This window comes from Leguminivora glycinivorella, chromosome 16, assembly GCF_023078275.1.
Source record: "Leguminivora glycinivorella isolate SPB_JAAS2020 chromosome 16, LegGlyc_1.1, whole genome shotgun sequence".
In the NCBI taxonomy this organism is placed as follows: Eukaryota; Metazoa; Arthropoda; class Insecta; order Lepidoptera; family Tortricidae; genus Leguminivora; species Leguminivora glycinivorella.
Genome location: NC_062986.1, coordinates 9747370 through 9773881, shown reverse-complemented (window position 1 = coordinate 9773881; position 26512 = coordinate 9747370). Strand labels below are relative to the sequence as shown.

The following is a 26512-nucleotide window of genomic DNA, read 5'->3' as shown; positions in this document are numbered from 1 at the left end:
CATGAGCGTAGGTATTAGGGTATGCAAAAACCGGTTAACTTAAAAAACCGGTTAATAACCGAGACTTTTCCTTCAAAACCGGTTAACCGGTTATTAACCGGTTTTGAGGATTTTTAGTAAATGGCCGTACTACGCAATAATTACCATTACCTTTAAGAATTCTGATGTTGATGACATCGTAGCAGGTATTACTTGCACGATGCAGATCATTTTTATCTAGTTTTTGGGAATTTTGTAAAATGCGGAAATTGCTAAAAAAGGCTTTTGTGGTTTGAATGTGATTCGTCAGTTTTGCGTTTTCTATATTCCCATTACGAATTGAACGGAATAAACGTAAACAAACTGCTGTCACTGTCAAAGTAACACGTGCAGCTCAAGTCAGGGGTTCTCTAAGTAAGGGCCGACCGGAAAACAAATAACTTTCAACCAGTTATTAAGTACACATTTAAAATCGTGAATCGATCGAACACGATGACTGTTATATTATGTTATGATCCCACGCAAGCCAAAATAAAAATCAGTCCAAAATTGTCGAACTTTTGTCATATCAGATACAAAAACCAATAATTAAATTTATAATCAGCTTATTATGCACAGGCTAATTAAAACCTTCTTCAAATACGAGTTGAGGACCGTTTTAATTAGCCATTAAAATTCACTACCACCTAGTCTCGAAAGTTGCTGAAAAATAATGTTTAGCGGCCCGCTATTTGGTCGCCCAGGTACATTTACACAGTGATACCAGTGCAATAAATAAACTACCCCTCAGAAACGGCTTTTTAATTTCAATAAATATACCAAAACGTTTTGTGTTAAAATTTATTTTCGTTTAAACAGAGTCATTATTTATGTAATGGAATATGTAAAGATTTTTAATAAACTTGTAAAATATCGGCAATTTTAATACCTCGAATGGTGCAATTTTTTTATAGCACCGGCCACACCTTTGTTTACAATAATTCCGGCTAATTCAAAATAGGAATACAGGCATGTCGCAAAGGTTTACAGCTACCAGAGCCCCTAGCAATACAAGCAATTGATGTAAGAAAACCAAGATCTCCATTTTACCTTTCTTTTAAAAAATATAGTTTGAAATATACGGTAGACGCCGGTTACAACGACGCTCAAGGGACCGCTGATATTACGTCGTACTAACCGAATGTCGTACAAAACGAATTTCATTTCTTTTAATTAAAAGTAATATCTACATCTCTATTACTAAAACATTTCAATCAATAGGTTTATTTACAGGGTATTATTATCATAGTATTAATACCTTATTTTATTGTGACTTGTTTAGTTAGAAAAAGTCATTTTTAGTATGCGTGCTTGCTCATCATTTGTAGGTAAAGCTAGTTTATACGCAATCGAAAAATACAAATTGGGTTCTATTTAACTTATAAGATTGGACCCGAGGCGAACAAATTGTTAAAATTTTAATAGCTCCTAAAAGTTACATGGCCACAATGTAATCTTGCTACTTGTTGTAGGCAAGACAGGGGGCCGTGCTCGGGTGGAAGTAGCTTTGTTTCCTCAATTTACTAGTAAAACTAAAAACGTTGTCGCTCGTCGTTGCAACCGGACTTGACGGACGGATTCTGTGTAAAATGTGTCGTGAAAGGCGGCTGGTCGTTAAAATCGGAGTCGTAATAAACGGATGTACTTTCATACTATCACATACGAAAACCAAATAAATACAGGTATTTATTTGGTTTTCGTATGTGATAGTATGAAAGTACATCCGGTGCACACACAGGTGCTTATATCGTTGTAAGAGGTTAATTGAGTTAGACTCGGGACTAATTTTTAAAATAAAATCATTACAGATAATAATGTTGTCAATGAAAAGTAATGAATAAATCTTTATTATTACAAAACATTAAATAATTACGTATTTTTGAACTTTTTTATGCCTAATTTTCCAAATTTTGAGAAATAAATACAGTTTCGGTTATTAACCGGTTAGAGACTATAAAAACCGGTTTTTAACAGAGGCCAAAAAGTCTCGGTTAACCGGTTTTTCGGTTAACCGGTTAACCGGTTTGCACACCCTAGTAGGTATGCTATTACAAAATAGTATCTGCATTAAAGTGTTCCTTCTGTTCCAAGCCCCGACCTGTATATCATACTTATATTTGTTTTACTAAGTCCAAATTGCGAAAGTAAAGTTCCGCGAGTAACACACAAGGTATGATGAATTGCCCGGGACTTATGTCGTTATCATGATTTAGTGAGGGACGTTTACCTTACTCCTACGGGAGTGACTTTTATGGTTCACCAAACAATTAAAGCACAGTTACTGGTTCCCTGCCACATGAGAACATACTCGTACGTCAACCAATTAGAATTCAAGGAAACTGAAGGTGAAGAACCTTTTCACAGTAAACGTCAAAGTGACTTATATGGTAAATAAAGCACCGTGTCAATAAGACAGGGTTCTAGAGTAGCCTAGGATTTAAATTGGTTGACTGTATTTTACGAAATTGCTGTCAGAATAAATGTGTTTTGTGCAATATAAAATAACTAGCTTTTGCCTGCGGCTTCGCTCGCGTTAGAAAGAGATAAAAAGTAGCCTATGTCACTCTCCATCCCTTCAACTATCTCCACCTAAAAATCACATCGATTCGTCGCTCCGTTTTGCCGTGAAAGACGGACAAACAAACAGACACATACACTTTCCCATTTATAATATTAGTATGGATATTGCATCTGAAATTATCAACAGAAAATCAAGACACGTTTCATTCCATGCCTTGCCTAGCTTGGAACGCCACAAATACACTTCACGATATAAAGGGACGGGAAGGGATACTATGGGAGATTATCAGCTTCCCGTACGATATCGGCGTATCAGTAGGTCTAGCACATGATTGCCGCGAGAGTATGTCGCCGCGAGATAGATCAGATGTTTTCTTCTAACTGTATCAGTATCAATGACATAAGGATGGATAGTTTAGTGTTTAGAATCGTTAGCAGACGTTTCTGCTTAATAAAAATTAATTTAGTATGGGTTAGTAGCACATTGTTACTGGTGAATTCTCAATATAACTTGAGACTCCAGTGCCGTTACAAGATGTAATAGTCTGTCGGTAGATGGCGCTAGACGTCACCCCAAGACGTGTGTACAAAAAGGAAAGGCATGGAGAGATTTGCGAGGTCTGGCGTGGCTTCCGTAGCTCAATTGGTAAGAGCATTGCACGGATTGCAAAAATGGTGCGGGTTCAAGTCCCGCCAGAAGCGTAAATTTTTCCATTTTTTCCTTTAATATAAAAATGTTTAGGATGGATAGTCTATCTCGCGGCGATATACTCTCACGGTAACGCCGTGGCTTGCGTGGGCGACGGTCGCGCGATGGTCGCGCGACGGCGATGCGACGCAAATCAAACCTTATCGATATGGAAGTATGAGACGCGACGCGACGGTCGCGCGACCGTCGCCCACGCAGACACGGCGTAATCCTGTGCTAACCCTGCTGGTAAATGAATTAAAAGTGACATTGCCGAATAACTGACAGGCGGATATGGTGTGTCCAATTAGATAGGATACTAAACTGATAAAGGACGAGATCAATATAATAAGGCGAAATTACATTACTAAAACCCAACGTGGCGCGTGCTGCGTCGACCAGTACTTATACATACTCTATTGACTATACACCGTGTTTTTTTGTTTCCGTTAAATTCGACACGTCGTTAGGTTCATTATCAGGAACCACCCTGTATATCACTTTTAATTAAATTCGCAAAACACAAAATTTCATCGTTTTCATACATAATAAATTAATTTATTAGTGCGAGAGACCCTTAAGAATTACATTCAAGTTAGTGTCAAGTGATTGACGGCACATGTCAAAAAAAATAACACTAGGAATTGGTAAAAGCTGTCACACACGTGTGTTCAGTAATTATCTTAATTTTTTTTAATAACTCGATAACCGTAAAAGTTAAGACGCTTGTTAGTTTCTTAGAGAAATTAATAGTATTTGATCTAAAAAAAACCATCCCCTAAAGTTAACGGAGTTCAATAAAAACAGAGTGTATATGTAGAATCACACTACGAAGGCCCATATTTATTTAGCATTTAAATCTATTTTATAAAACTCACGTTAAATTCGTAAATTGCGGAATGCTCCATACAAACTTCCACCCCCACCCCTCCTATTTTAGGGAAGTGGGGGGTCAGAAAGAGACAAAAATCTGTATTTAAAAAATCACGTCAATTCATCGCTCCATTTTGCCGTGAAAACGGATAAAAAAAGACACACACACTTCTCCATTTAAAATACTACGAGTATTAAGTATGGATGGTAGTGATGGTACGATAAAACGTAAACCTATCAACTTATCGCGACCATGCTTGCCTGCCTGCACGGGTATCATGGTCGCGCGATAGACGATAAAATATCAGGCCGTCCCTATCGCACTTCAGTAAGTGCGATAGGGACGGCCAGATGTTTTATCATTTATCGCGCGACCATAATTGCCTGCCAGCCGGCGTATCATGCTGCCAATTGTATCACTTATCGTGCAGGCAGGCAAGCATGGTCGCGCGATAAACGATAAAATTTCAGGCCGTCTCTATCGTACTTACTGATACTGCGAAAGGGATGGCCTGATTTTATATTAATTATCGGGTGACCATGCTTGCCTGCATGGTATGTGTAGGTTATACTAAACACGTTATATAATCTAACATAAAAAAATGTTATTGTTGTTATTTGTACTCCAACTCGGCAATAAATCTTCTGTTTATCTAACAGATAAACATATCTGTTCATGTTAATAATAGAAACATTACTGTAAGTAATTACGTTCCAGACTGTTATGCTCTTGATTTAGGTGTGAACACCGCAACAGTGCCGCATTAGGTCAGGATACAAAGGCGATAAGTTTGGAAACAAGAAACTATTGATCTTGTGGCACTAACTTGGACCGGGTACCCGTGCAACCAAATCATATTCCCTTTGCTTAAGTATTCAGCCGACTAATCGACGCTCGAGTGAACCATGCATGGCTGGGTCTGTGATGCTCAACAATTATGCTGAGTTCGAGAACTCGTTCGAGAACTGTTAGTGGTTAGCTCGGAAATCTCTTGCAAATAAGCGATTGAAATAGCACAACTTTTGCGGCCAGATAGTGAATGTCGTGAATTCCAAATGTTCGATTGCTGACTAAGTCGAGAAAGAAAAGTTAGAGGAAAATTGAATCACGAAATGAATGGTCTGACCCATGTGGTTTTCCGGGAAACTGTATGCACAAATGTTTTTAATAGTTTGTAAAGATTAGTGAAAATGATAAATTTTATTGAACTGGGAACATTCTACCTATTATGGACCTCTATCTGAAACAAAAAAGATATAAAAGCGACAGAGAATAGCTATCGACTAGATACACAATTTAAGCCAGCACATATAATTAATTTAAAAAACAGACAGGCCCACATTACCATCTTAATACACAGAAGACAAGCCTTAGACTGGAACAACCAAGGATAGAGAAACAGTTGCCGTGCGAAGCACATAATTTATAGAAACTAATATAAAATAATTAGTAAACAACACAATTATTGCCATTCATCAATGGTCCGCTAGTTTAAGAATAAAAAAAACCCAACCCAAGTGAAATCTAGTCAAAATAAGAGGTCCAAACAAACAAATAAGATTAACATGTCCGGACCAGGCGTAGCCCAGGGGAGCCCGACTTACCCGCACCTCGTCCTATCATACTCTACTCGTTTAAATCAAAAGCAACCTTAGGATAAGAAACATACAGTTCTCAAAGAAACGTAAAGGATAGTTTCTTAAAACACATGTAATGTTGGCATGGGTATTTTGTAAGGGTTCTGGTAAATCTCAATATTTCAAGTCCAACATACCGTATTGGCTAATAAAATACTGCCCTCTGGCGTATTGCGGTCAATCAACTAGAAGACTTATTTTCTAATCCTTCTGTTGATAACAGGAATGTGCTTAATATATTTTGATAACCATAAATAAATATTTAAACCTCTTATAAAATTTGTACCTACATAAATGAATGCCCGTTAATGTTCAGAACCTATATCATTTTTCACCACGATGAGCTCTGTGACACTTGGAAATATTCCGAATAGAACATGTTTAGCAAAATAGTTTTGAAAACTAAATTAAGATTAATAATTAAGATAAAGTTGAATGTTTATGAGTATGTGTGACTTAAAAATTGTATATACCTCTATACAAATCAACGCTTCAAAAATATGAAAATAAAATGGAAGGCAAATGTCGTCATATTCAAATTGACATTCATTGGACATGCACAGAGTTAATTTTTGGAGCCTGACCCGTCATTCCACCTCTGGTTAACTCGATGTAAACGTCACGCCAGACACGAGCGACCAAAAGAATGGCAATATTATTTTTGCATCTCTGAAAGAGGGTAGTTATTGTTAACATTTGTAGTTAACTCATTCAAAAAATATTTTTTTTGATAGTCCACTTTTTCATCATTTGTGACCTCTATGTATACTGCACACAAGTAAATAAATAAAAACTACGCCAACGAAACCTCCGATACAGTCCAGCGGTATAAGTTGGAAGGATTTATCGGTACGTTAGGTGATTTGCTACTTAGTAAGTTGGCGTATGTAGCCGATATTTCCATAACTTATTAAACGTAACTAATGGGCGACGGCCGTGGAGGCTGCGCGGCATACCGATTAGCTGCCCAATTCGGAAGCTGAATTGCTATCATATAATTTATACCATTGATTTACTTTGTCAAGACGGGCGGACGGACGGTGCGCAGAAGCTACCAATAGTGATGCTAACACATTAACCAATGACAGGTTGCTACCAAGGCGCACCAAAGTGTTCAGTCGGAATTATATGAATGGGCTTGGGCTTATCTAATAATTCGTTATCGAACGGTTGCTTGCGATGCTGCAATGGGTAATTGAGATTCAGATTCAGATTCAGATTTATTTATTTCTCAAAATCCATACATATTTTTAATTAGAAACTAACAAAAACATGCACACATAAAGAGATCGTCAAGGCAGGTACACTAGGTTCGCATTAAAAGCTAACAATCTTACAAGTAGGTATATAACCATTTTTTTTTTTTAGTTAGGTTCACATTTACTAAGAATTATAACTTACTAATATAGACATTTAATATACATATATAATTTACTAATACTTAATTGGAAGTCACGAACATGGCTAGGCACATTAATAGGTATTATTTAGGTATTCTTTTATGCTATAAAGTGTCTTGTCAAGTAGTAGCTGTTTTACTTTGCGACGGAAAGTGTTGAAGTTGGTCTCAGTTTTTATTACTTTTGGCAGTTTGTTGTAAAGTTTTTGCCCTATAATTTTAGGACACTTTTTAGCAATTTGTAATCTGCATTTGCTTTGTCTTAAGTCGTCGGGATATCTCGTTGGTCGTTTACTTACATCACCAATACGATCAAATTCATTTGGATTATTCCTTACATACATTATAATTTCTAGGATATATGTCGATACAGATGTCAATATTTCTAACTTTTTAAAAAGTTCTCTGCAGCTAGCATCGTACTTTGCGTTTGCTAATATTCGAATTGCTCGTTTTTGCATTTTTAATACACGTTCAAATTCCGTTGCGTTTCCCCACAGTATAATCCCATAAGACAAAATTGAATGTATGTATGAAAAGTATGCTTCCTTTAGGTGGTGATTTGATATGAGGGGTTTCAATTGTTTGAGTATATATATGCCTTTTGCTAGTTTTCCACATACTGAGTTTATATGATTTTTCCATGATAATGTTGGATCCAGGTTGAAACCAAGTAGTTTCACATCCTGTACTGTGTCAATAGTTGTGCCATTTGATAAAGGTACGATTATTTTCTTAGCGTCTCTTAGTCTAGTGTCAAATTTCATAATATTTGTCTTTTCAGGGTTAAGTTTAAGTCCATTAATTCTAAACCACCACTCTAATTTCTGTAGAACTATGCTTACTTTATTAGTTAACTTATCATCACATTCATCATTTACAATAATTGTCGTGTCGTCAGCATATAATATAATTTCTCCGTCAATGTCAAGTTTATCAATGTCATTTAAAAATATGGAAAATAGGGTGTTTCCCAAAGATGATCCTTGTGGCACGCCAATTGTTGTCAGCCGTGATTGTGACCTATAGTGCTTGCCATTTACTTTTATTTCTACAGTTTGTTCTCTCTCTGACAGGAACGATTCTAGTAAATGAGCACCGTGATCCGTAATGCCATATATTTTTAGTTTTTCTACAAGTAGAGAATGATTTACAGAGTCAAAGGCTTTTGACAGGTCTAAAAAGATTCCTACAACTTTTTGTTTATTTTCTAAACATCGTATTACGCTTTCAATAAATTTATGAGTTGCCGCAGTTGTGGAGCGCCCTTTTCTATATGCATACTGTGCATCTGATAGCGCTCGGTTTTGTTCCACATGCTTTAGAATGTCATTTGAAATTATAAATTCTATCAGTTTAGATACCATTGGAACGATAGTTATTGGTCTGTAGTTTTCCACATTCGTTTTATCGCCCTTGCCTTTATAAATAGGGCACAATCGGGTTCTCTTCAGTGACAGAGGATATATGCTGGAGCGGAGTATGTTATTTATAATGTATGTCAGTTGATTTGCTAAAACAGAAATAATGTCAAATAAAATTTTTCCTGAGATATCATAGATATCCTTTGTTAGCGACTTAGACACCTTTAGTCGAGCTATCTTTACAAGTTCTGCTGGAGTTATTTGAGAAAAGGCAAAGGCAGTTTGTATTTCGGAACAGTTTGACCTTAAATGTTCTATAGCTTGGTTTATATCCGGGCAGTTATTTAAAGCAATATCATTTCCCACTCGAATTAAATAATTATTTAAGTAATCAGGTATGTCAGTGCAATCAATCGATTCATTAGTAATTCCGTCTTTTAGATTCCAGTTGTATTCTTGTACGATGTTATTGGTTTCTTCTTTTATTATTTGCCATACTTCTTTTTTTGGATTTTTTGAGTTGATTATACGGTCTTCTGTGTGTGTTCTTTTCATATTTTTCAATAAGGCTTGTTCTTCTTGTCTCTTTTTGCATAGAATTTCCTTGATGTCAATTTGCGGGTACTGTTCGTGGAATAACAGTAGATCCTCTATGTCGCGTTGTACATTGCAGGCTGATTCACATATCCATGAAATACGATTTTCGTTTTTCTTTTTTATTAGTTTCTTTGGCATATACATATTCATATTGTAAACTAGTTTTTGGATAAAGTTGTCAATAGTATATGGGTTGTAAGAAACAAGTATTTTATTCCAATCATACGACATCATCGATTCACAGAGGTTTCTTGTATTTTCTACACTTTGCTGGCGTCTTTCGACGAATACGTATTTCGGCTTACAATTTTCTTGTGTATAAACGTGGGCTAACTGGGCATCGTGGTCAGATATGTCTGATTTCAACGACTCGACTTTGACGTTATCTGTCTGGATGTTTGTGACAAGGAAGTCTATTGACGTTTTTGTGTCGCCGTCCACCCTAGTCGGAAAATCAACCATATTCCGAAAGTTATATGATGCCATGAGATCTACTAAATTTCGTTTATTGTTCGACTCAACACTAAAATTCACATTCCAGTCGCCTAAAATCATTACTGAGCAGCTCTTATAGTCACTACACAGCAGATTGAATAATGCTTCTAGTGTTGATAATCTGTTTCGACTTCTTCGGAAAAAAAACGTTTGCTGCTTTAGACTGCCATCTTGGAATATAATTATTAATCCAAAACAATCATGATTTATTTAATCTGATAGTTAATTAACGTAAATATGGGACCGCGATTAAGTCATTTTTTTTAATTATGTCGGTGTCAGATATATTAAACACAATTACTTAAGGTAAATATTAAGCCTATCAACAAATCGGGTACAGACTTAAACGCTAATAACTTATTTTTACGACCATGAATTACCATCGTTATCATTTTACGATTGCGATTAGTGATACCTAATAAAGCAACGTATGAATAAAACGTATTGCAACCAAAAATGTGAAAAAACTAATGTTATTATCGGTAATTGTAAATGCCAATTTTCGCCGGTCGTAATCTTTTGTTTAATTTGCATACTGTTGTCAAGCACACGTGATTTGTTTGCGTACAGTAGTCATTGTATTAAATATAGACGGACAAAGTGCTAAAATGATGTATACGCGACTTTATTGCTTATGCGTTAAAGTTGTGAATAGATATTATAGACACTTTGTTCGCAACTATATCTAGTAACTTGACTGTACAAGGGGTAAGGTATGTATTTAACACATTTTATACAAGGTCGGGTCGGGTAAGTCTAACATAGTCATTTTACCCGGGACAATAATAAATGTATGAGAACCTCCTCCAACTTAGTCGTGCCCTGTCTCACCCCATCTTACCTTACCTAAAGATAAGATTCCTTAAGGAATCCCTACAATTTTGTTTTTAACTTGCATATTTGGTAGACAAATATGATATTTTTTTTTTTTTTTTATGGGATAGGAGGCAAACGAGCAGAGAGAATGATAAACTAATATAATAAACTATATCCATACTAATATTATAAATGGGAAAGTGTGTGTGTCTGTTTGTTTGTCCGTCTTTCACAGCAAAACGGAGCGACGAATTGACGTGATTTTGACGAAGTAACGAAGTAGAGATAGTTGAACGGATGGAGAGTGACATAGGCTACTTTTTGTCTCTTTCTAACGCGAGCGAAGCCGCGGGCAAAAGTTAATGATTTATTTATTGACCCGCTCACGCAATATCATGTAACCATGTGTTAAATTGGCAAAGCGAAGGCTACGAAATGTTAAGTCAAAACAAATAGCAGCTATTTATTAATATAATGTCACATGTCAAAACGAACATTCATATTTATAATTAGTATCTACTATTTGTGTTTTTTCATTAATAGATACGAATAATTTTTGCATAAAAATGGGAACAAGAAGGATTCAAACATTCCCTTTGTCCCATTTATATGCAAAATATATTCGTATTTATGATGGATATTAAATTACGAGGCTAGACCTATTTTTACTTTATTTCACGCAAAAAATATATGAAGCGAAAATGAACAAACAACGTTTACTCGTGGGTACATTAACAATGAAAAACGCTGCCCGTACTAAAAACACGTGGGCCACTTGTACCAACAAAAATGTAGGCTTAACCCTCCATTAACCCACCATTTTATATGGAATTTGACAGTTGGCAGCTCACTAACCCTGAGTTAAGTGGTTGGTGCAAGTGGGCCTAGCGTGTACGTACTAAATACCTTCAAATTATTTTATCTTAGCCCAGTCCATTATAAGTAGCTTAAACGTCAACAACTTGATCCGATTTTCGATTGGGGTGTCACGTCACAATCCATATCACATCAAAGTTCGCCAAAGGTCGCATGCCCTAGACCACGGCCCAATTCTCGACCTCCCCATTCTCACTCGTTTCCGTTCGTGTTCGATGACGTTGGCGATTCCCATTCAGAATAAGGTCGCGGGCCGTCGTAAACCCCCGACGCGTGACCTTGCTAATGCAAGCCGCAGTACCTGGCGCCCCAATTCTGAGTTCTGACCGTGTCCTTTCCCCTGAATATTTAAACGGGTGATACAACTCTGGGACCGATGTTGTTTAGATGTATGCAGTTGAAAGGGGACGACGTCGTTTATTTATTCAACAACACGATTTTATATTACTTAATTCGTAGTCCATCATGAGAATTGCCTGAAGTACCTAATCCAAACTTGAAGATGATTTTCTATGAAATTGAATACCTACGTGTAGGTTTTGCAAACATTATATACAAGTCCATATCACTCAATCATCAATAAGTTACAGCGAACGATATAGCACTTGTCCATGACCATGACGCGGAGTTAACCAACATTTTTCACCGAATACCCCCATTAATATAATCAGAAACGTTTAGCAACTGCCAAAATACATGTCGATATACATTCCCACGTAATAATTCAAGTTAAAGGCCACGGCCACTCGTGCGCAAGGTTGCGAAGCTTCCTTCCTCTCGCAAAGTTGTTTCACTTCGATGAATAATAAAAACACTCTCCGAGTTAGGGACTGACACTGGAGGTGAACTTCGAGGTTCGAACTGTAAGGGGACTTTCTAAGTCACTTCTATAATTCCTGTCTTTGAATCGATACGTTTTATTTACTTGGTTATAGTTGGAGACCAAGGACTAGCTTTTCTAAATACTAAAACATTTTGTGTATGTTCCTCTGGTATCATCATCAACCTCCTTGCGTTATCCCAGCATTCGCCACCACTCTTAGGAGCCTGGGGTCCGCTTTATCCGCTCTTATGGTATCTGGTACATAATTCATTGCATTTCTTGCGGTGCAGCAAACCGAAGTGGATGTGAGGACATGTAGATAGCCTTCAACGCCATGACACTGCCATATTTCTCTGTCTATTTCCTTTCTATCCAGCCATTAGACCAGGTGCCTTCTCGTTCAGATCTTGTCAAAATTCTTTTTAGAGGTTCAGATGTTCGGTCAATTGGTATACCAGAGTACAACCTACAAACTGTAAATGAAAATGAAAATGAAATGAAAATGAAAATGAAAAATGAAAATGAAAATGGAAATGAAAATGAAAATGAAAATGAAAATGAAAATGAAATATTTATTTTTCAAGTAGGCATATTACAATGCGCATATGAACGTCAAATAAAGCTACGCCGGCTCCCCTACGCCTCAGAGACCCCCCTCACTTTTAATAATATTTCCCCATCGCGACCACTTGTCATCGGAGTCTGACGGCTTTCACCTCTCCAATCATATTCGGCTCGATCAACAGATCAACAGTCTCCTGGTTCTTGAGGATTCTCCAAGTTCCATGATCTCTATAAATTAAAATCATAATTTGGCAATAACTCATCAACAATAACGTACCTATTATTTTACGTTATGAAAATTGCTAACGGCGTTTACAACTAAAAACACAACAAGATTAAAGTTGGTGAATAAACGAAACAAATAAAAGAAACATTTTTTTATAGTTAAAATGATAAAAAGATGATCAATACGGAAACCGTACGTTTTACTTCCGCGTCAACCTTAACCCGAAAACATCCTTTATCAAGTTCAACCCGCGGATAATCATAAATATCGCGTTACGGACCCTAAGGCTTATCGCATGTTATCTAAGGTCATGCGATTGTGTGTCACCTCTGGTGGGCCTATGAGAAGTCGACTTATTTAAAAAGACTTATGCGTCACATTGTTCTTGTACAAATGATGTTTTTCTGCATTAGGGAGCTTTCACATGACACCTTCGCATTAAGATAGCACGACAAGCATGTCATGCATGTACGCTTGCTCATTGACAATCCAATGTCAAGTACCTAATGAAACCAAGTTAGAAGAGGGGCGCATAAAAGTAGCTTGTTTTTTTTATTAATTTGCATTAGGTCATATTTATTTTTGCAGAAGAATCTATTTATTTGTTAAATTTTTATTAAGAAAGAAAAAGTACTAAAGGCGGAAGTAAGGTGACGAACCCAATCATGGACAGTTTAAGAAAAAAATTCGCCAGTTTTTGATATTTCACTGATAAATGTAAAAATTCTACCGCCAAGCGTGTTAAATCTTGAATGTCCTATCCTTCTTCTACATTTCAAGCGTATTGCAGAATAGATACTCCTATTGGTTTTTTCATAGTTAACAAATTAAAACTAGGTGTTTTTTCTCCAATTATGGACGGCAGTTCTCCAGTAATGGATCCCCCATTATGGACAGTGAAATAAGTTTAAAATTTTACTTTTAAAGCCAACTGATACGCAATGAGTCAATTTTATACACCATAAATACAATTAGTTTGGATTATTTTAACATAGGATTGTTTCTTGTAAATTTTGGTTTTGTAAATTGTTCCTTGTCCATCATAGGAGGTAGGCAGTTTTTCGGGTCCAGTAATGGACACTTGCAAAATAACATCATTTCTTTATATCTTTGGAGCAACCAACTAGTATGTTTTATTACCTTATCTCATGCTTAATGCAGTAAGTAAAACGCATTCAAGATTACACCGTGCGTTATTTTTTTATTATTTTATACATGAACTCATCTCTCTTAGCAACATTACTAAGAATTCGTCTTGATATTTTTTTCAGTAAACTGGTGAATTTTATCTTGTCTCCAAATCCTTCAGAAATAACCGAATTAATTGAAACTTCAAAATTAAAGAGCTCTACAACTCTAGTTTATGGTACATAGCCGTCAGTTTTTAGAAAGGTATTTTAGATACTTATTTTTAAGGATTTGTGTTTTTTTTGTCCATAATGGCATCACCGTCCATTATGGGGTATTTTACCTTAATGACAAAAAACATTCCCTTTCTCTGCCAGTCAACCTTTAGGTAAATCAGAGAGGTCTATCGATTTAAATCGTGAAGTATGTATAGTGAATACAAATCAATATGATGAGAGTTATCTACTATACATAAGATGTCCTCTTGTGAGCTTATCCTCAGTAACTAAAATCTTGAGATTAGTTGTCAAAGCGCACCCCAGGCTCCCATGAGCCGTGGTGAATCTGGCGAACTTCACAAAGTTCTTGAATTGATATGCAAGTAGTTTTATACCTAACGGTTGTTTACTTTTCTAATATTGCGCCGTGTGAGTGTATCATCGTACGTCATTAATAGCCTTCGATTAATTGAAATATGCTATTAGTGATAATTAAATCTCAGCATTTAAGAAAAGATATCGATTTGACACGTTCATCGGTTTCATATTTAGAAAGCGATTACTCTCAAAATATTGCTTGTTTCTAGAAACTTCATTTATTGTCACTACTACGTAGGCATAAATCAGCAATTCCCGTCAACTTTGTACAAAAATTAAGGGAAAAGTTAAATTTGTTTTTATTAATTCCTATTTTGTTACCAAGATTTTGTTGATGAATTGAGATTTTATTAAGTTTTATTTCGTCATTAAGGTTCTCTAGTATCTATATTTTCTTAATTATGACAATTATCCTGTATATATCTTACGAAAGTCGAATTATATTACTAAATGTTGGTAACAAAATAGGATCAATTAAAATTTGCTGACGTGGCATTGTACAAAGTTGACGGGAATTGCTGAAATAATGTAAGTAAAGTACAGATATAGTGCGAAAAGGGTTTCCTTCGGAAACGTTCGTATTTGTCATGCTAGTTGAGTCAATGTAGTACATCTTGTACTGACACTGACTGAAATAGCATGACACGTTCGTACGTTTCCGTAACAATACGAAGGCAAATCTTTTCGCACTACATCTGTAGGTTTGTATTTAATTAGGTATTAGTACGCTTTCACATTATCCGATCTAATATCGGATGTCGGAAGGATTTTAATGGAAAACATCCAAGATGGCGCCTGTAATGTATGGGATATCGATCCGATATCTGATATCGGATTGGACAATGTGAAAACGCATTTAGGTATTAGGTATTATCAAAGAGGATCGAGTATTATAGAGAATGACTGTCAAAGTAAAATGTGTAATCACAGTGCATAGACTGCCATCTCTCGACACAAGCTTAAAACTTTTGAACCTCAGTTTTGACAATTTGGCCCATATTCTTAGCTTGATATGTTTTATAAAGTCAAATATTAATATTAGCGCCATCTAGCCGAGCGTACCCAAAAGGTGTATCGCCATCTAGCTCACCGTACCTTTTTCTGTATGGTTTTGGGGTACGTTTTTTTCTTAGACTTTATCGGTCTTTACGAAGTTATATAGGTCTTTGGTATTATGTAACCCGCAAACTGAGGTAACATGGGTGTAGAGTTGTAGACACCCGTGACGTAATCTCAGAGCGCAGGGTTCAACTTACTGTTTGTTCACTAAACTCAACTACTGACTCACTTATGTAATTTTATGTATATTCATTAACTATTACTTACGTAACGTGCAACGTATAATATGCCTTAGAACTGCTAAATTTGCCTATGTTATTTTTTATATAAATTAAAGGTCTCGGGGTAACGCTGCTAGCGTGATGGGGACCTTTGGACCCGGCATGGCCCAGAACGGGTTCCTTTAGGTATCCTACCTTTTTTTTTATATATATGTAGTAATAATTGTTTTTTTTTTATTTATTTTATAATTGTACGCAAGTTAATAAATTATGTCTTAATTCTTTTATACATATAAAATTGTATAAAAAATGTTTAAAATATAAAACTCACTTCAAGGAAAAAAAAATAAACAAGATAGACGTTAAACTTTCGTGAGACATATTGAGATATTTAATGAAACCACGGTTTTACCTATATATGTACTCACGTTATTATATCGCTATGTTTCGGGCCAATTTTGGAGGCCCCTCTTCAGACATATAGTCGCCGCGAGAGGGGTTTAGAATCCGCGTGAACTCCTATTTGCCTGAAGACTTGAAGAGGGCCTCCAAAATTGTCCCGAAACATGTCTCAGCAGTAGCGATATAATAACGTGAGTACAACCATAGTTTCATAATAGTACATTGTACAACAAGGGGAGGAAGTTGAATATTACTAACGAGAGTAAGTTAAATCGCGACGGCTTGCCGCAGCGATTTAAAGACTCGAGTAAGTAATATTCATATATACTCCCCGAGTTACACACAATGTTTTTCATCACACTCGCAAAAAAGTTAAGTACGGTACAAGAAATTTGATTATTCCCTTGGGACAACGATTTTTCTATAACTCACGCTCCGCTTACGTGCAAAAGCACATTTAAAGTGCGGGTGTGATTAAAACTATTTAAACATACATACATACAACATACATACAATCACGCCTGTTTCCCAGAGGGGTAGGCAGAGATCACGGATTTCCATTTACTACGATCCTGACAAATCACTTTCGCTTCACACACTTTCATAACGTTTCTCATACACGCTCGTCGGTTTCGAGTACTTCTGACCTGGCCTTTTTGCAATATTTCCCCGATTTGAACAAGAAAAGTTCGCCTAGGTCTTCCACTTCCAACTGACCCTTCCACTCTTTTTTCATATACTTTCTTCGTTACTCTCCTCTCATCCATCCTCTCTACACAGCAACTACTATTTAAACAGCAAGGTTTTTATTCAGGACCCCATAGTTTTGGCTATAAAGTAGGTTTGTCTATTGTCTAGGTATTGGATATATGGCGCGACCAAAGAACTTTTGCCTAATGGTAAACATCATCATTTTATATTTGTCTCTCGTAGGTATTATTGAAAACAGTTATGTGAGAATACGTAAGTTTCCTTAAAACTATTTTCAATATCGAGTTATTGTTACAGCTATGACTTACGTTTAGTTTTTATAACTTCCGCATAAAATACAATTCGTTCTGTATTTGAAAATGTTCCATGTAGGTACTATTTTCTAATCAGAAAAGGATACCGCTATTAAAACTTTTAACAAATGCCCATTGTGTTTGCGCAACTTGTATATTTTTTTTAAATTTAAATATGTAGTTGCAAACTTGCAAATAGAATCCCAGAGTTACATGACTTGTAGCAATAACTGCTAAGCAATTGCTGTGTTGTTTGTTAGTCTGAAATAAATGCATTTATTTATTATAATAAACCGCTAGCCGAGAAAAAACGATAGGAACTTATTTAAAAAATTGATTTCCTTATAATTGTTGCGTATTAAAAAAAATGTACTTATTTAACTGATTTGCAAAAAAACAACCTCGATTACACACCTAATCGTGACCCTGGCTGACCACTTACATCCATCAGGGTACCTAGCCAACGTTACAATCGCTTATGACATCGTTATCGACTCTCCCTATCGCTCTTCTGTAGTGGCGCGACAGAGCTAGACTGCGTTTCGATTGCCACATCGCCAACGACTGTCATTTAGGCTAGGCTGGTAGAACGGAAACAGATTAATCACGCAAATCTCTCAATGATGGCCATAGGTATGGTAATTATACAATTACTGTTGAACTATGTCAACTCTTGTGTCACGTATTACCCAAGAATGATGTGAAGTCGATCTGTGAATAAATCAAGTTACTGCAAAGATTTCTAAAGTAAAGATAGGCCCGCTTGCCCGTTCGTGCGCGAAGTAAATAGTTAAGCAGATTGATTAGAGTTACATGCTTACATGGCTCTATATGTATTAGAGCAACAAATTATACTGTGGTTTGACAGAAGAATCCATTTCATTTCAATTTTAAACTTTTTTATTATTGCTAACTGAAACTTTAGTAGTTCATGTTCTCTGCCTACCCCTTTATGGGATACAGGCGTGATTGTATGTATGTTATTATTGCTAGCTTTCCTGCGTAAACTTTGTCTTGGTATAGGCCTTTTCTGTCCAGAGCTACAATGCTACTTTGATATGTAATATTCGATGATGATGACCAACTGTTTGGTGCTTGTGGGACGTAACAACGCGATTGGTCGATGAGTTCGCATCATCTATTGGCTGTAAACTAGTTCCGTTAGACTGCACGCTCGGCTCGTATTCGACGTCAGTGACATCATTGCTGGCACCATTCTTGGTGCCTTAAGGCCTGTCTTTACGTAGTAATGTAAGTCAATAGTCAATTGTCATTGCGTTAAGCTGAGCATAAGTAGTCTTATTGGTGTTAAGTACGTTGTTTACCTGTTTCCTAGTCAGCGCTATTTGCTTGCGTGTGTTATTCACTTAGAATTGCTGTAAAGCATTGAATAATTACAGGATTACTAAATGGAGATTAATAATCTCATTCTTACATTTTATATTAGACATGGTCAACTACATATGTAGTTGGTACCATAAAAATACTAAAGCATTAAGTAATATCTGAAGCCCTTTTGCAAAAAAACAGGCACGCAACCAAAGAAAGAACAAATTCGTTTGTGTTACATTTGAAATAAAAAAAAAAACTATTTGTTACAATAAATTCCGTATTGAGGTACCATTAAAATATACTAAAATCCGACAAATATTATGTATATGTATACAACACAATAAACTTCAAATTTGTTTGCATGGGTGTATAAAAAAATTGAAATGCAGTAAAAAATGTATACAGTACCAAGGCAGAATTAAACTTACAAGTACAGTATTAGTAAAATCTTTCCTGTAGGTAAATTACGCATGTACCTATGGACTAAGAGCCCATGCAGAGCCGCCAGACCTTCGTCATATTCTCAAGGATGAAACTTTGTGATAATGTAGACTTCTTGGACGTATGGAGCGTTGGCATTTCTCCGACGCCAAACGAAAGCGATACGCCGCTGGCTCTGTCGCGCCAATACGCAAGCGCGATAGAGATAGATATCTACTAGCGCTTCGTTTCGTGAGCGTTTCGTGAGCGATTGTGCCATTCGGCTAGCCACCCTGTTCGGCCCGTGGGCCATTTTTTTGCTGTAAGGTTTTTATAAAAAGACACTAACATTCCTTAAATTCTCAATTCTGGTTTTTATATATGTGTTAGAAAATACTGTCAGGAATTGATAATCATCATTTCCTAACCATTTTCGCCGGCCGTAGCTTGATAAATTGGGATAAGTTAGAGTGACTTTCAAGCGTCTGGTAAAAATTACGGCCAGCGGAAATAGTCAGGTAATGATGATTATCAAATTTTTACAGTCTTTTCTAACACATACATAAAAATCAGCCTTAAGAATTTAAGGAAAATTTGTGATTTTTTTTTAAAACCTTATATCAAAAAAATGGCCGACGGGCTGAGTTAGGTAATATGCAGACCTATGTCGATACAAACTCTACATTATTCCAAAGTTTCATCCTTGAGAAAATGAGGAAGGTCTGGCGTAGGCTTGAGTGCCGTTTCGTTCGTTGATCGGAGCGCTCCGATCTCGTTCAATTGCTCCCATGAACTAGTTCGCTCTTTTAGGACTTTTGCTCATTTAGTTCAGCCAGACCAGCGATCACTGCGGTCGGAAAGATCAGAACGAATGGGACCGAATAGTGTCAAAATTATACGAATAGTAGATAGTAACATTCCGGGCCGAAAGGTTGTAAGTAACCGAAGTTTAATATGAAAACTTGACTTTTTTGTTGCTCTGCTAAGTAGCTCTCGCTTTCGGTCGGCGCAGTCACACATTCGTTCTCGATCCAAACCGCTTGCGCTCGCCGATCCTATACTGAACTAAATGAGCAAAGACCGATTCTCAGAGCACGGAAAGATTCAGTTCATTTCGGTCATTGATGGGATTTTATTCCTAACAGTTCATAGTTCGTGAACGACACAAGCCTAGTCTGGCGGCTCTGGGCTCTTAGTCCACTACCCGTACTTGTGGTTAATGAATATAATAATATGTCAATACTGGGTGTTTATTTTCCGCCTCGTCAGGCAGAGTAGGAGTTACAGTATTTACAAGCAATTAATTTTATTTAATTTAGGTAATTTAATACTGTTTACATCACTATACTGAGACAGCTAAGTTATCGATACCTTCTTATTACCTAAGCAAGTTTTGTTACTAACTATAATTTGTGATATTTTCAATAAAAAGGTACCACATTGTCGGCTGCTTGTAACATCGATTTCTTATTGATCATATTACTGAAATATCTCCTTTTTGACAACCGCCAATAAGTATACTACCCTTTTAATGGAAAATAGGTCATATATCTACAGTTTCTACATTTAATGACCGAATGAAGAGAAGGACTCCGTTTCAGCTTCGCCCAGAATGCTTTCGTCCACAAGTCACATAAATATTTTTTTTATCCGAAGTCATATCAAAACCATATCAATTTGTAATCACGAATCTACTTCAAGTTTATTTTCCTCCTTTCAAGTTTTAAGTAATTCTAAGAAAATGCTGAGGACATCATAAACATTACCAGATTGCTTTAAAGAGTCGTATATAACAAACTGCCCGTGTATAGTAGCGATACCTACTAGTAATTATTAACTTTGAGTAATAGCGGTGATCTGCTTTATATCTGTTTCGTCAGTCATTGACATTAATTGCTCGTCAGTGCGGGAAAAATATCAGTGCATGGTGTGTTGTGGGCACGGGCAGTCGCCGGTCGCGGCGTATCCCGCATAGTGTAAGCTTGGAGTGTAGTGGAGTGTATATTTCGGGGCGCCGGAGTTCGACCGGCAAGCTCAATCAAGTTGCATAGTGGTATGGGCGTCGATCGGTGGCGCGCGCCTTTCGCCCGCTCTCGCTGCGCCCGCGCACCGCGTGACAAAATGACCGACTCAGTACCGTTCTAGTTCGCAAATTAGCAAAAACGTTCGCAATGTGTTGTGCGAGGTTCACCAACTACTTGTTCCACAAGTTGAGGAAGTACACATGTGGATTTGCGAGCCGCGAAAGTGAGTAAACTAACCATTGTATGTTATCGGTTTGAAAATAAGATGGGTTCATTATTTTTTGTGGTCATAACTTTACGGTCAATGTTTTGCCGATAACGAATAATCATCTGTCAAGTTTAATGTGTTCAACGCTCGGAACTATTTATAACATAGTAGTCGATATTTATAAGGAATTCCAGCATGCATACGCTGAATGATTGCATTTGATACGCTCACACTTATGATGTTACTCGTACTCAGACGCATACGCGTTCTTTTGTATTTATTGCAACTTCATATCTTCGTCGTCTTAGTCATGAAGTTTTAACGAAACATTTCTAGAAACTACTTTCTACTCCTCATCTGTGTTTACTTCGAACAAGAATAGATGCAGGTTAAAGAGATGCAAAAGGAATCATTAACTATTCTACCTACTCGATATTTACGTGTAGGTATACGGTTAGTTCTTTGTACGTCAACACTTATTGCTGACTGAGTAATTACGCATATGAGGGCACTAATTTAATGCCTATTTGATTTTATCGGCCTTCGAAAGATTGGTCAAGTAGGTAAACTGCTTTTAGATTGCCTATTTAATTTTTATTTCAATATGGTTTTTCTAGGATTTAGCTTTAATGAGATGTTCTAGAAGTGCATACTAATAACTAGGGTTATTACCTTATTTATATATTACTTGGGTGTATACATATTTGACCGTGACCCACCTCTTTAGTGAATTAAAAACGACATATACTCGTAATTTTACTTACGTTCGTAAGCATACTGCATTGTATAAGGAATAATTGAATATGTATTATATTCTTATAAGTATTAAAGCACAACGGTATGTATTTTATATCTTATAAACTTGACTAAATACAGCTACGACATAATATTAAGGACGGATAGCATATTTTCATGGCCCATATACCTTGTTTAGCATATTTTCATTGCCCATTTATTATTATTATACCTTGTTCTTTCATATTATTGAGCTACGAAGTAGAATGGTGTATTGTATACTAGAAGATCACATCCAAGTTGTTTATCACAAAGCAGACCGAATCATATCTGGATCGCGGATGCCGCAATTCTGAAGAGAGGACCATGGAATTGACGTTCAAAGGAAATCCAATTTCACATTTTGTTGGTATGGTTAAAGTTCAACTATTTGAATGCCTAATCGAATTATTTTGTTTAATATTTTGATTTGTGTTTTACAAAACACTGAAATACATATGTATGTACTATGTAGATGTCTGTGAACTTTTTGTGCTTTTCTAACGACATACAAAATGTAACAAAATTTATTTTGCACAACACTCAAATGTGTACGTTACAAATTTGACAGAGCGGATGTAGGAAGGCTATCGATATGACCCTTGGTTTGACCCCATTAATGACTTCTTATCAGCTTCCTACCCGAGTAAGGCGATAATTTTGACATAAACATTATGTTTACACGCACATTAAATACCTAATTAAGGTTTTTATTTGTTTACTTTTTATGCCACCCATATTTATATATATACCTACCAGAGATATTTATGTACGTACAGATTATTGCGCGTGAATAAAATAAATCAATGGAAAATAACCCATAATTTTCACTAAACATGAAATGAATTTCAACCTAACCACAAAATTAAAAAACCCCCGACCGCGACATAGTAGACCGATTTTCATATAACATGACTAAGATCACAGCTTTCAGACAAAACAAAACTAAATCTAAATCGGTTCATCCGTTCGGGAGCTACGATGCCACAGACAGACACACACACAGACCGACAGACAGACAGACGGACAGGCAGACAGATAAACAGACAGACAGACAGACTGACAGACAAACAAACAGACAAACAGACAGACAGACACGTCAAACTTATAGCACCCCGTCGTTTTTGCGTCGGGGGTTAAAAATAGAAAATTACGAAAATATTCGAAAATTATTTCGCATTAAGCAAAAACAATTTCGAGCTTAATTTTTCTCCACTAAAGAATACTCAAAAAGTTTGTTGTACCTACTTAGGTAGCACAACCTGCCTACATCTATACTTCGTTTCTTTTAAGATTATAATTATCTGTCAAACGGGTAAACAAAGAAGCAGTGGTCGTAGACCTTCCTTCTTCGATTTCGGCCGATACCACTGATTTCTTGGAACTTATAACTTATAATACTATGAACATAAGTTCCAAGAAATCAGTGGTATCGGCCGAAATCGAAGAAGGAAGGTCTACGACCACTGCTTCTTTGTTTACCCGTTTGACAGATAATTCTAATCTTAAAAGAAACGAAGTATAGATGTAGGCAGGTTGTGCTACCTAAGTAGGTACAACAATATATACTATATATACTTCGTGTATAAATAACGAACGGCAAAAATTTTTATAAGGTACAGCGGGGTAAATTCGACTGGGGGACAACTGCAACTGATCCATTTTTTTTCCATGTTTTAGAATGTTTGCATTATCAAATTGAGTGTCCACTGGTTAATAACTATGGCACGCGTGTTCAGTGGATACATGTGGAACTCAACTTAATAGTGTAATAATAGAAAAAAATGGATCAGTTATAATTGTCCCCCAGTCGATGTTTGCCCCGCTGTACCTTACCCAATACAAAATCCTCAACCTCAGCGTACGTGCTGTATCGCAAAGAGTTTTATCTCCGACGTAAACAGAACAAAATCTCGCATGTCAATTTTGTTTTCAATTGAACAAATAACGTCAACCTTGACACCGCGGCCAAACATTATCCTTTTGTCTCAATTGGCTCGTAATTGTCTCAGACTTGTTCTCGTTCTATTCTAAGACACAATTTGCACCTACGGTTGTCTCCAAATTACTCCTTAACTGGACATGAGAGGTTAACTGTGTTAGCTAAAGTGTCTTAGCGGTATGATACCACAGTATAATAAAGAGTACTATCGTACTGTATGGCCACTCCCGCTCCCCTCTGAAAGTGCCGCCCACCCCCTCTCGGTTACCTCACAGTTACCGCCTGTCAAAAACGCGAACAATTGACCTGTCATATCTCACTCATACAAACATGGTACGCGTTCACCTACACGATACACGAGCTTAGAATGTATGCTAAGGAACGCGCCTCTTTCAATATTATTTGATCGCCAGTGTCCGAGATGTGATGATACTATCCGATCTATTTTATGCAAAAAAGTAGGATTGCGATCACATAATACCAATTCTATTAATTATGTACTATCAGCTGCCAAAGTGCATGGCGAATATATCAATGAATTCATTCATAATTTCTCCATGCACTTTTGCAGCTGATAGTACCTACTATTTATACCAACGAACTCCTAAAACTATGTGCAAAAAGTAAAATGTTTTTTTATTACGATAGTGGCAAATAATATGGGTGCTACTCTAGTGGAGTAGCGTTGTCGTCGAAGCCTGTAGAAGCATACAAGGATTTCTCCTTGACAGCACTCACTCGTGTCATTAATCTTATAAGTTACCAGACTTACATAACAAACCGGTATTTTAAGGACTCTGCAGTCTACATTACTTTTAGAATGATTAAAGACATGCAGGAAGCTACATTTTCAGAAGTCAAAAAAATATAATTAATTTCAGCCAAAACGAATGCCAAAATTAACTTGCATTAAACAAAGTGAGAATAAGTCAATTAAATTATATATAGGTAAGTGAACGTACGAGACATTGGAATCGGAGGCTGACTTATGTGTGGCATTTGTGTTTGTCCGTGTTGTGTTGTGATGTCGGCTCAAGACTGCATGGGGCGAGGAACCCGATTACAAGAGTAATCACTAACCACATCGCTCGTTTGTGCGGAAACCACTAAATCCTACACGATGCCAAAAGGTAAGTCAATAAAGAAGAAATGACTAAACTACGTGGTTCAAACATAACTTATGCATGTAATGGAAAACTCACAAAAAAACCGCAAAATGCGGATATTGAAAAGGGGCTTGACGAAATCAATCAATTATTTAGCGAAGACAGACACTCTTATTCTGAGATGATGTATTTCGGTTGTATAAATGTAGAAGTAGTCAAGCTGTTGGTAAGATGAAAATGGTTTAAATCATTAATGCATCCAAGTAAAAGTCCCACATTGTCGCTTGTCATTAAGATGCTTTGACACGTTATTCGTATAGGGATAGAAAATCTCATGCTTATGGTAAGCGACAAAATGGGACCGTTGACTAGAAATAGTTACATATTTTTCCTCCTCTATTTTGAAAATTGTTCCGTCGGTTTATCATATCCTTAGACAAATTACAAATTAGTCCACGTGAATAATACTTACATGAATCGCTAGAAAATGATGTTCAACTTGTTGGCAAAATACAAATTAAAACAAGTAAACCATTTATTTTCCGGGATCAAAGTGCATAAAATATTTTCTTTTAAGTCTTTTCCATTAATTATCATGTGTCTCGACTAATAAGTCTATGTACAAGTGCATAAGCTATAGAATGGTCGTGTGATAAACGATATAATGTCGGGCCGACCTTATTGCACTATTTGTGCGAGTATGTGCGATAGCAACGCACCGATGCGATAAAGTTTATCGACTTACCCTCTTATTCATAAACGTTCATTAAAGTTATCAAGCCGATAAAGTTCGTTTGTCCCTTTCCGACGTATTGGTGTGATAGAAAGGGATAAACGATCTTTATCGGCTTGATAACTTTAGTGAACATTTATGAATAAGGGAGTCAGTCAGTGTGCTACGCCCGCATGTGTCATTATTTATAGTAAAATCCATTCCTTTCCTCAAGTCGCTCCCATAAATTATCATGCCCCTCGACAAATGAGTACATGTGGCATTAGGCTTAAGTGAATCGTTGGAAGCTTTTAATTGGTGCGGAGGTGGATGGCACAGCTCACGTGGCCCGGTCTCGTGGCGCACAAAGTTTAAGGTTACTGCCAATCAACAAATCGAAGGATATAACAATTCTGTTAACTATTCGCAAAACATGTTAATATAGGACTGAGCCTCTACCAAGGATTTTGGCGTTTTACAATACGTTTTACTCTGTAGCGTACACATGACCGATGACATTCGTTATACAGAGAAAGTGAACAACGCCCCAAACAATTACTAATATTTATTTTACTATGAGCCTATTGTCTCCCACTGCTGGGCAAATCCTCCACTCTTCTCGATCTTGAGCTACAACTCGCCAGTCTGTCAAAAATAAGTCCAAGGTTATCCCGCCATCGCCGGCGA

At 36.7% G+C, this 26512-nt stretch overlaps 1 protein-coding gene across 12 annotated transcripts in view; it reads left to right on the top strand.

Moving 5' to 3' along the window:
- The window catches only part of LOC125234352 (potassium/sodium hyperpolarization-activated cyclic nucleotide-gated channel 2), a 445496-nt gene that overhangs the window by 331992 nt on the left and 86992 nt on the right, over nucleotides 1–26512 (top strand). The window contains exon 2 of one of the 12 annotated variants that reach the window (XM_048140530.1): nucleotides 24889–25137. The exons of 10 other annotated variants lie outside the window; for them this stretch is intronic. In XM_048140530.1, coding sequence (XP_047996487.1) covers nucleotides 25128–25137 — 10 coding nt within the window. In that variant the 5' untranslated portion in view covers nucleotides 24889–25127. Of the gene's footprint in view, nucleotides 1–20964; nucleotides 21307–24888; nucleotides 25138–26512 lie in introns of those variants that run through there. One more of the 12 variants, XM_048140529.1, reaches the window with a different exon arrangement.